Genomic DNA, 12,209 nt, shown 5'->3' with positions numbered 1-12,209 from the left:
ATCACCTCTTTCATCTCCAGGGCCCCGTTCCCCAAAGCGATCTCCTCACTAAAGTGATTTTTATTTCCATACTTTAACACAGGCTTACGATAGTAGTAGCGCTGAGATCACTTTGTGGAACGGGGCCCAAACCACCCACTGTGACAGGAACATCATATCTAGAACAGACATACTACTGATAAGTTCCCTTCTGATCTGGCAATTCCCAGCTTGATATCGCTGTATCCTGCCTCTCAACTAGCCATCTATTCTGGGGAGAGCATCCAAACCTCAATAAAACCCTCCTTGACACAACCCCATACACCATTCTGACCAAAGCATGTAACCATGCAACAGAATGGCTTTTGAAACTTGACAACAATTCATCAAGTATTCCTCCTTTCAGGATAATTAATGTGCAGGTAACCAGTTATTATTCAACATCGGTTCAATCCAAAACTTATTACCCTTGGAAAAATATCGACTTTTGAAGGGAAAAAATACAAAGCCCAAAAAAGCCAGAATCCCTGAATGCCCACTTCCTGAAGCTAAACAAATACAAGTTGTAAGTGTCCTCAAGCCTTTCATAGTGAAAGCTGGTTTCCTTCTGTGCCAAGACCAGAGCGTGGCTACTGATGAGGACGTTCCTTAACAAGTAGGAAACAGAACTGTTTCTATTTATGAGTAACTATTGATTTAGTTTGTAATATTGCTGAGGATATGAGTTCACCTCACCCAGCCCTGGGCCACCGTCTTTATAGGAAAGGCCGTCTTACAGATTCCCAATACACGTCACATCTGACATTTTGGATTTCATATGAGTGACGGAGATTTTTTAAATGATTCCCAGGAAGTTTTATTACAGGAATAAAACTTGTTTAGAGGTGTCAGTGATATTGGTTCTCTCTTCCTAAATGCATCATTCAAGTCTGGCTCATCTAATGTTGGCATTGATGGGCAAACAGTATGATGTAATTTGAGAAGCAGAATTTGAAGGAAAGAAAATGAAAAAAGAAAATTACTTCATGAAGAGAATAAAAAGTTAATAATTATGTATGTTTTGCTTGAATTGTAGACTAATACATTTTTAACAAAGGTTTTTCTTTTATGATTGACCTCGAAGACCATCTAGAAATGTCAAACCTTAGAATTTATTACAAAATGATTGATCTGTTTCTTAAACACCATTGATGTAAAAGACAAAAATTGCTTTCTGGTCACATTTAAGAGTTCCCACGAGTTGTTCAGATCAATGTCTCCAGAGCTTGCTGATCATCGAAAGCCAAAGGGGATTTAACACAAGCAGATATCTGACTGTCCAGCGCTTGAGGACATACTGCGGTGTTGTCTGAGTAATGAATCAGACTGGTCAGCGATGTCCTTCCACTGTCCAGCAGAGCTGTCCACTCTCTTCTGTTAGTCATACCATACTGCAGATTCCCATGTCCCAGCAGGCTTAGGCCAGATCCAGACTAAGCCTTCTTCATTAGCTTCATTTACGTCTCCATTTACACGCAGTGTAGCCAACTTACATTTGGGTTCTATCTATAGGTAGTGGACCAAAGTTGTTCCATTTGCATGATTTTCAAGAGGTTTGGGATATCTTATCTATTTCCTTTATCTTATGGATACATATAACAAAGTCTTGATGATATTTGGGATATGGAACAGGCCTTGAACTGCATGAACTGCATACAATTCCCACCCCACAATGTTTCTTAAATCTAAAAACTGATTTCCTGAAGTACACATTCCAGTAAAACACCTACACAAGAATTCTGTTTTATTGAATATCAATCTTGTCATGTACTTATCTCTTCTGTATTTCTGATCCCTAAAACCTCCATAATCGATCTGAAGAGGGATTCTTTTACCTCCTTCTCAACAGTTGAAATAGCGAGGTGGTAAGAAGATGCACTTGATGTTGACCCTCGCACGTTCCCCGAGTCCCTACTTCACAATGCCTAAATAAATTATGGGGGAGAACCTCTCAGCACTCAGTGATACATCAACATACTCCCCAAACATTTCCGGATGGCACACACTGATGTTACAGGGTGCTCATAATGGAAGCAGGATTCTCATGAAGAAAATATCAAATATGCAGACTTGTCAGTTAAATGTAGCAAGCCTTGAACATTCCACAGCAATTTCATGTTTTCTATCCAGAAATGTCATTCAGCGATACCAATCAATGTCTAACAGTTCTCTTTTGTTCAGACAAGATGCGATCATGCAAAACATGGTTGCATGAGTATTCTGAGACAGCATAGGAACTGACAGGATGCTCGCACAATCCAACTTCATAGGATCCATTCAAGCTAAACCAAATGGTTTAGTATTCATTTCATTATGACTTTTTTCCTTCATTGCCTCCTGCAAACATAACATAACTTTTTCAACACCCTAAACATCCTTACCATCAATACGTAGAATCATCTCCAGGGCCCACTTGCACAAAGCGATCTTAGTGCTAATTTGACTGTAACTCCCATACTTTAACATGGACTTAAGATAATCTTAATGCTAAGACGGTTTTGTGCAAGTGGGCCCAGGATATCAAAACAAAGATACCTCAGATACCATGATTTGACAGTCCTCTGATGAACTTCAATACAATGTAAAAAAAGAAAACTAGTATCCATGAAATAAAGGATACTTAGATTCATTAAAAAATAATAAAGTTTTTAAACAATTTTGGACCATCATCACAACTACTTCCCATGACTGTTTGCAAATTCATCTCCTGTATTGTATTGATTCCTTTTATTGTGGCCGCAAAGAGAGCCAAGTTTGTCAGCCCTTGGTCATAAAGCACTCCCCAAGGAGGTCACACTCGGGTACAAACAAGACCTTTCAAGGACTAGACAAGACTATGCTCTAGCATCTAACCCATGAAGGGTTCGACAAGGTCAGAAAGACCTTCAAAACCCAATAGCCAAATATTGGATGAAACAGGTCCCTGCATCATCCCTACGAGCACATTAACCACATACAGGGATGAAGATGGTACCAAGTGCTGACAGGATCTTTCACTTATGTGGAAGATATTACTGCATGCATATACCCCAGGGGGGAGTAATGACATGAGGACTGAGAGGTCACTCTGACATGCCACAGTTCTGGTAACTATACAAATTCTGGCAAAGTTGGCCAACCCCTAGCAACTGTAAGATGTGTTACACATTAACATTCTAGTGACTATGAATGGACCATTGGTGTCAAGAATTCACAAGTTACAGATTGTTCCAATAAACTTTGCATTGAAGAAAACAAAATTTTATTTTATGATAACACTCAAAAAGGGAATACTTCTGTTCTGGTAACATGTTCTGCGGGTCAGGAGATCAGCATGAAAAAAATATCTGATTTAAAAAGAAGAAGAAGTAAGATAAGTATCTCGAAACGATAGTCTAGGGTTATCATTTATTAATTTTCAGAAAAGGATGTATGCTTAAAATAATCGTTTTAGCCTCCCTCTAATTATACATGAGCGTTCGATTCCATCAAAAGAACAATCATACACCTTCCCTAACTGTACATTGGAACAAAGGAATGTCGAGGCCAAAGACCTGAGGTGCACCCAAATGAACATTTAGGGTTGTGGGAATCACAATGGGCACTGAGACCGACTCCCTGAACTGACTGAAACTGTATCACTATGGTTCCTTTGATCTGTGTGTGATACCCCTATGAGTGTGTATGTTCCACCGAGGAATCACCTCCATCTGACCGAAGGCCTTTTTAACTCATTCAAGCCCTCACCCAGGAGAGCCTGTCCAAACTGTCACAGACTCCAGGCCACTAACTAACCCAATTATTCATTAAGGTCTATCCCAGGGGACACTGTGACAAGATAATTCAGTAAAGGCAGTCTTTAAGAAAAACAAAATTCTTATTTCACACAAATAGCGGGGATAACATCTTCATTTTGAGGGAGTTGTTGTTCCAGTAATGAGGGCCAAGAAATCCAGAATGTCCTGGTTTTGTAAAAAGATTCAAGGTATGAAACACGATGTAACTTAATTTAACATGCACCTTTCAGCTATCTGTCTCCATCTAATCAAAATGAATATCAGGTCAATGAGATTCTTCATGACTATTCCAATGACTCAATTGTTCAATGGGGATGAGTGGATATGGCATTACGCCACTCTTATCAATATTCCAGACTGGCAGGGACATGGTGATCACGCATTGGTCCAACGCAAGGAAGTAATCCCAGGTCTTAGACATAATGAGCAAAATCTTTAACCACTGTGCTACCAAACCACCCTTAAGTATCATTTTGTTACTTTTCACCCAGCCAAAACTATATAATCACTCTGAACAAATAGTTTTCTGTGACAACCAAAAATTAATTTCAGGCCACAAGACAAACGTGTCTGCAATCATCTGCCGAAGGCAAACTATCTAATATCCGCTATCTATTACAAGTCATGATTCTGACCGATAGGCACCAATTCCTAGTTGTACCCTCGCCTCTATATGGGCAGGAGTTTTAACTGGAGCACACCCTGAGGTGAAACACCTCACTCCCCATGATCCATAAAATGTGAAATGTACATCATTGCTGTCACCATCGTAATGAGATCATTAGTTTTAATGACGGCCATCATTTTGAACAGAATCAATGGGAAATAAGATGGTAAATAGCACTGCAATAGATCTGAGGGGATCAATGACACTGTGTTTACATAGACTCCACAGCTGTCAAAACACAAAGTGAAGGATGTACATTGCTGAACACATGATGAAATCAACATCCTGGCCACATGCAATCATGGGGTTAAACCAGGCCACGGAATGCAGCTAAATATATCATCACACTTCAGACAAATGGAAACCAATGGTGCCAATGTTGTTTAACATTCTTTTATTTCATACATCATGATCTTTTTATCAAGTAGAAATTTTACTTTGTTATATTAACACAGTCTACTGTAATCTGCACTTAGTAAAAAAAAGTCCATCCAATCAGGGCACAAGATTCAGACAATTACACAAAATAATTTTTTTTACACAAAAAATTCAAATTCATAATAATAGGAAAACAAACAATACTTACGATTTAGTAAATAAAATTCAAACTTACTTTTTTTACAAAACAAAAAATCAGCTTCTGTGAATTTAACCCCACATCCTGTTCTTCAACAAATTGAAAGGACAAAAACCCTTTACTGCAAAAATCAATATTTTAAATCTATTTTCTGACACATGAGGTTAGAAACTTCCAAGCTGGCCCCGACACATTCACAGAGTTAACAGTCCTACGTATAACCCAGTCTCCTCAGCATTTTGCCCCGATAAGCTATCACTTGTATTTGTTGTAAAGTGTCAAAATAAATTTCAGCCAACAGGCCTTACCATACGACCTTTCTTGACCCCATTCCTTGACTTTTCTCATTAGTGCTACGACCTTGCTTCCAGATGTGTCATTTGAGGAATTCTTTACTATTCTGTGTAGCCTGTGTTTTCAGCAAGTTGAATGAGTGGTTTTATTATTTATTATTACATGGTTGATTAATTAATGAGTATAATGTTGAACTGATGGTTTATGTCGAATTGGAGTGATTTACAGTTACACCAAAATTTGCAACTATTCAATAATATTTTATACATTAGAAGAAGATTTATTGTTCAAAAATACCCACACAGGGAGCAGGGTGTACACTTCTACTTATAACGGAAAGTTGACATACACCATTGAATAAAAATATTAAAAAGGCCTAGATAAGAGATGCAAATTTTCTTTGCATGAACATTCTGTAATGTAAATGGAATAGGGGAGAACCTAAAGTCCGTCCTCCAGGCAAAGAGTAGGGTTTGTTCTTTCAATAAATATGTATTAATTAGGAAAAATCAAATGAATTTAAAACAGAACGCACACAGCTGAGCATGAACTTCTGAGTACAGTAGAACATGGATATAACGAACTACAAGGGACCAGAGAAATCAGTTCATTATATCCGTTGTTCGTTTTATATGTTTGTATATGTATCCGCCATCTTGGACACACAAATGACAATACACGTATTTACAGCATTGATTTGTATTAGCAGTGATCACCTCATAGCATTCAACTGATAACATTTCATAAGATTCATTTAATAACATCAAATTCATAACATTTTCAGAACATTGTTAACAAATACATGTAAACATACTTAGCAAATTTACGATTTGCATGTGGGGAATCAGTGACGTTGCTCTGGCATGTATTTTCTGAAAGTTATTCAGCATCAAATAGTATTGTATGAACAATGTGCTAAACTTATTGCAAACAGATTCGGTTAACTATTTACATATACTTACACATATACACATCGTTGTGAATTATGATTTTGGAAAAGAAAAAAATTATAAGGCACTTCATACAGTCAATGAAAGAACCCATTTAGATCATGGATTGATATGATGTGTCAATTATGTTTTTTTTGTTTAACGCCGCACTCAGCAATATTCCAGCTATATGACGGTGGTCTGTGAATAATCGAGTCCGGATCAGACAATCCAGTGACTGACATCATGAGCATCGATCCACGCAATTGGGATGACATGCATCAACCAAGTTATCAACCCTGACCACCCGACCCCGTTAGTCGCTTTTTACGACAAGCATAGTCACCTTTTACGACAAGCATAGTCACCTTTTACGACAAGCATAGTCACCTTTTACGACAAGCATAGTCACCTTTTACGGCAAGCATAGGTTTCTGTACACCGGATCTTCCCGAGCCGTGAATCATGTAGTGCACATTGATGCACTATGACATACATGTGTCTGCCGTTTTCAATCATCGACAAAAATGGCATGTTCATATACTATTACAGCGTTAAGTGTTCATAAAATAAGTACATAAAATAATGGTAATTCACACGACTGTGTGGTGGTACAAAGTGTTCATGACAGTATCATCTGTATCACTTTCCACAACATAGTGAAAACATGTCCATGTACTGCCTGTTGTCTGGCCATAACATATGCTGATTTAAATGTCTGTACATTGCTTAGTACAAACACAAACTGATAGTATGATTTTGATAAACATGTTCTGCTTTATACAAATTGGTCATGAGAAGATACATATCTATCCATATTGTAGATGTTACAAATACAAGGCACAAATATCTACAAAATACTGACTATTGAAATACACTGTGATAATATGAGCATAAAATGTCTTTTCATTTTCACTATCCACAAGAAATGAACTGTCATGTCCTGATTGTGTGATAGAAACTGTTTGTGAAATGTGTTGAATTCTTCTTTGAAGGAAGCAGTACTAACAAAATGCTGAATTATGTTGTTCACATTGTCAACTTTGGTATGTATAACATCTTCCTCTAAATATTTATCAACATTGTCTTTTGAATAGTTAAGTGACATCTGAAGTCTGATGATGTCAATGAAGGTACGGACTATATTTTCAAGGTTTCTTTCTGGGTGTGGATGTAAGTTGTCTCTTCCTCCTTTGTCCTTTCTGTGGAGTATCTTCTTGCTTTCTCTTGCCATCTTTAATTTTAGTTTGGATGTCCTGTACATTCATATGGACCTCTGGTCCAAAGTCATATTCGACCTCTCCTGTTTTTGTTATTTTGAGGCATGAGGAAGCCATGAAATCCGGCAGATCAGCATCATGGTATCCTGCTGTCTCCAGGTACTCTACCTGGAGTTGGATCAGGTCAGCTAGGCGATGGAGAGCACTGGTAGGTGGCATCCATGTTTCGGCATTTCTGAGCTCAAGCTGGGAGATAAAGCTGTCATCAGATTTCTTTTTCAGTTTCATGCTCACCGCTCTTACTTCTTCTACGGTAACAGAATTTGGAGATACATTTTTTGGACAGTAGAGATGTTTTACGAAATCTTCATAAATATCTTTGTCAATTGAGGGTTGTGTTCCTTTCGAAATCTGGAAAAGATTTTGCCTGAAGTGACTGCTGGATAGGTATGTCTTCAAAATTTGGGTATGTGAGATACCTTTGAATTTGGGGATGAAGTCATTCCCTCCAATGCAGAGACCCAATGCCAGCTTCACTCCTATGTCTGGATCTTGGTATTTGTCCTCAAAAAGTTGAATGATGGCTGTGATGTTGTAGATATCATGAAGCATATGTGGCTTCTGCAGAACCACAAAAACTTCATTTATAAAAGAGCCATTGTCATCACGAGGCCAGTGCTTGGATATGGCATAGAGATGAATGCAGACAGCATCAATGTCACCTGATGTAATCAAACTGACAACTCTTTCGCCTGCTTTGAGATCAGATCTGCTGGCTATTAGCCAGTCTACCTGTGACATTTCTGCTTCACCTTTACGTTGTTGAACATCCACCAGAGCTGTAATGGTTGGTTTTTGACTTTCTTTGTCAAATGTACAACGGATTGGCGTTGCATAATGTTTGCATGTGCAAGCTCCATCACACGTACAGGTGTGCATTTCAAGTTCACTGTCGATGTCAAGTGTAATGCCTGGTGGCAATAGCAGGTCTTTAGCGTTAGCTGCAACATACTTGCTAATGAGAGATTTCCCAAATGTTGTTCCAGTTATGACATCTCGTTGAAATCGTTGCTGTGTAATGGCATCATCAGCTGGTTTCAGATGGGTAATAGAAGATACACTGCAGGCCTTCTTTCTCTGTTGCCTTGTGCCTGCCTTAAACTGATCGGGAGTGAAGGAATACTTCTCTTCACAGAGCACTATTCTCTCCAAATTTGGCATTTTTGACGGTAGGGGACGCAATATAGCATTTTGTACATAGTGCAGATATTGCTTTCCTGTGATAACTTTACTTTTAAATTTCACTCCAGCAAATTCAAGGGTAACTAACTTTACATTACCTGTCAACCATATTGGCAAGGGTCCTTTAACAGACTCAATGACACCATGTCTGTTTCCTGCCTGACAATCTTCAATGCATTTCATGAGAGCATTCTTCATAGAAGTTGATTTCTGGACCTTAGGTTTGCTGCAGTCTGGTTTCACGAGTGCTTGGCACATGTTCATTTCTGAGGAAAGGCAATCCGTTTGCTTAACTTCCCGTCTGATGGCCTTGGATCGTTTCGCTTCTTTCTCATCTCGTTCAGACTGTTGGACGTATCTAGAAGCTTTGATTGTCCTCTTGATGGTAACACCTTTGGATCTCTTCACTCTGCTGAGCAGTGGTTTAGGACCTTCCACTGTCATTAGGCTTGGAACATCAGCAGAGGATAAACCAAACAGTTGGTCATGACAAATGAACTTTTGTATCAGATATTCGCCAATTGCTCTGGTGTCATCATCAAGAATTTCTCTGGACAGTAAAGACCTCTTTTCAGAATACATGTTGAATGGAGTGGTACAGGCCTCCAAAGACAAAGAATTCTGGCGTAAAATTACTTCCACTACCCTGAAAATGTGCTCAGCATCTACGTTTGAAAATAACCACTGTACTCCGTCATTTTCTTTGGTCTTCTCCTTGGTGGAATGGATATCATTGAACGCATCAATAAGCGACATCCTTCTTGAAGCAGATTCAAGAGATGAGCCCGATCTAAATCCCTTCAGTGCATCTTTGTGGTCCATCTCCCTCTTGGTATCACAAGCAAAATTTACCGTACTGTTCCCAATAGGTGTTGAGTACAGTGTCTCCTTTAGCTTCTGGTGGAAGATGCCTGCTGTATAGTGATGAGCCAGTAGCCTTGCACAATAGGGAGCATACGAGGTAGCACCATTCAAGAAAGAAAACTTCAAAGATGACTTTACAGTTCCCAATAGGAGACTGTATCCTTTGGAGCCCCCGAGCCGTTCTGAAACTGAAATAGCAACTACTTCATTGCAGTGTGTCATCATGTCATAATGGAGGGCAAAAGTAGCATTCATTTGCCTTCCTTTATCCATGAATTGCATCATTCGTTCATCCCATGTCTCAGAGGCAGTAGTTGACTTTCCTGTGATCAATTGCCATGTGATTATCTTCGCATCATCATCATCCAAAGACTGTATAAATTTCAGTAAGAATGCCATTTGCAATGCCTGAGCAATTCTTCTAACATGTCTTGTGGCTGTGTCGATGTGATCAGCTGTTAGTAGCTTTGACCATTCTGTGACATCTTGATCTCTCATAACCATGAGCAGCTCCACAAGGCCAGCATGTTTGTATGCACTAAACAAAGTATTCACCTTGGACTTTCTCAGATGTAAGAGGGGAAACTCTGGCAAAAACTTTGCATACTTTTTGTTTTCCTTAATCAAGGACAACAAATTCATACCAATTTTGTTGTCTGGTCCTAAAAGTATCCTGTCAAGGCAAACATCGTATCCAAGATTATCATCCAGCTCAGTCTTGATCAGAATATCATCCAAGATCTCCCTAAGCTTGTTTATGTCATCATCTCTGCCAGATGCTGGAGGTGGATGTCTGGTAAGCAAAGGAGGGGGTGAATACTTCTGGAAGCCAAATGCAGTCATGATGTTTTCATCTCTTGGTGTGTCATCATCTAAAGTCAACTGATCTATTGAGGTTTCTAGCAGGGAGTCATCTAAACCTGTGGCAATCCCATCCATGGTTGTGTCTGCACTGTTGGCATCACCAGCTGCTTCTTTTTCTAGGACATCAACAGCTGTCATTATATCAATAAGGTAGTCCTCTTCCTCACTATCAGACTGGCCTTCAATGCAATCTGGTAGGTCACATGGGGCAATCTAAAGGAGAAAAACATTTTTGAATTATGACCACCCTTTTTTTGGTGTTAGTTGTGTTTTTCATATATAATTGTTTTAACATACATGCATACATACATACATACATACATACATACATACATACATACACTCGCACACACTCACACACACACTCACATTCACATACACACACACTGACATGCACACACACAGATTCACACGCACACACACACTAACACACACTCACATGCACACTCTCACACACACACTCGCACACACACACACTAACACACGCACATACACTCACATGAACACACACACACACATGCACACACAGATGCACACACACGCTCTCGCACACACACACTCACATGCACATACTCACATACACTCGCACACACACTCGCACACATACACTCACACTCACCCCCATACACACACTCACATGCACACACACATTCACACACTCACACACACGCACAAACACTCGCGCGCACACTCACACACACACTCGCACACACACACACACACACACACTAACATGCACATACTCACATGCACACTCTCACACACACACACTAACACGCACACACACACACTCACATGCACACAAACTCACACATGCACACTCACACAAAACACACACACACACACACACTCACATGAACACACACACGCACACACTCACATGCACATACTCACATACACTCGCACACACACATTCGCACGCACACACACACTCACACTCACCCCCACACACGCACTCACATGCACACACACATTCACACGCACATGCACACACACGCACACACACACGCACATACACACACACTCGCACACACACACACACACTCGCACACGCACTCACACTCACCTGCAATGGAGATTCCACATCATACATTGTGACATCTGCAGCAACAGAATCAACAACATCTATTTGGTCCTGGGATTGTACATCACAGCCTTCCTGAAGATCTTCATTTTTTTCAGGTGTCATTTCCTTGAAATATGTCCGTAGCCATGCTGTTTTCGTACACAAGCCATCTGAAAAGTGTAACAATCTTCCTTTAATTCTGTGGATGGAACATTATTAACTTTGAATAGAACTAAGAAGGTAACTGTAAATAGGCAAATGTATTTGGTTTTCTGCTCATTACAGAGTATAGGTTTTTCAAGTATTTATGTAAAATGGGAAAGACTTATTACAAGTACAATAGTAACTATGCTTACCATCTAGTAGTCTCCACAATCGGGTACTTCCCCATCGGCAAATCTTGTGAAATATTCCAATACTGGTTGTTTCTTGTGTGGAAGGATTCAGAATGACATCAAAAGCTTCAGGTTTTGACAGTGATATTTGTCGTTTGCATTGGCATGCAAGTGTCCCGTTGCATATGTTTGCATCATGCCAAGATTCTGTTTCAACTGAATCCTTTGGCATGCCTTGCAGTGTTATTGGCAACATGCAGAGCTGTTTCGAACGATGTTCTCCTGGGCTTGGGTCACTGTGGTACTTCAGGCGGACAAGATTGTCAAGCATCAGCACTATGTGGCATCCTCTCATGC

The 12,209-nt window shown here is 39.7% G+C and overlaps 3 protein-coding genes across 3 annotated transcripts in view; 1 reads left to right on the top strand and 2 right to left on the bottom strand.

Moving 5' to 3' along the window:
* LOC139447338 (26S proteasome non-ATPase regulatory subunit 1-like) overlaps positions 1–12,209 on the bottom strand; it is a 328,509-nt gene that overhangs the window by 229,191 nt on the left and 87,109 nt on the right. The gene's annotated exons all lie outside the window — the stretch shown is intronic.
* LOC139448270 (D(2) dopamine receptor A-like) overlaps positions 1–12,209 on the top strand; it is a 46,339-nt gene that overhangs the window by 2,157 nt on the left and 31,973 nt on the right. The gene's annotated exons all lie outside the window — the stretch shown is intronic.
* Positions 7,410–11,640, bottom strand: LOC139448269 (uncharacterized). Its single transcript, XM_071229801.1, has 2 exons — positions 11,518–11,640; positions 7,410–10,664 (listed from the first exon to the last, which is right to left on the bottom strand). Exons 1-2 carry the CDS (start codon positions 11,638–11,640, stop codon positions 7,410–7,412), a joined length of 3,378 nt encoding a protein of 1,125 aa, XP_071085902.1.

This window comes from Haliotis cracherodii, unplaced genomic scaffold (assembly GCF_022045235.1).
Source record: "Haliotis cracherodii isolate W230 unplaced genomic scaffold, xgHalCrac1.p SCAF_7, whole genome shotgun sequence".
Lineage (NCBI taxonomy): Eukaryota > Metazoa > Mollusca > Gastropoda > Lepetellida > Haliotidae > Haliotis > Haliotis cracherodii.
Note: the sequence above shows the minus strand (reverse complement) of the source record. Positions and strands in the feature narration are given on the sequence as shown.

Coding starts and splice junctions, on each gene's coding strand:
- LOC139448269 (XM_071229801.1), bottom strand. CDS start 11,640: ATGACACCTGAAAAAAATGAAGATCTTCAGGAAGGCTGTGATGTACAA. Junction 10,665..11,517: donor ATGTGGAATCTCCATTGCAG/GTGAGTGTGAGT, acceptor TTTCTCCTTTAG/ATTGCCCCATGTGACCTACC.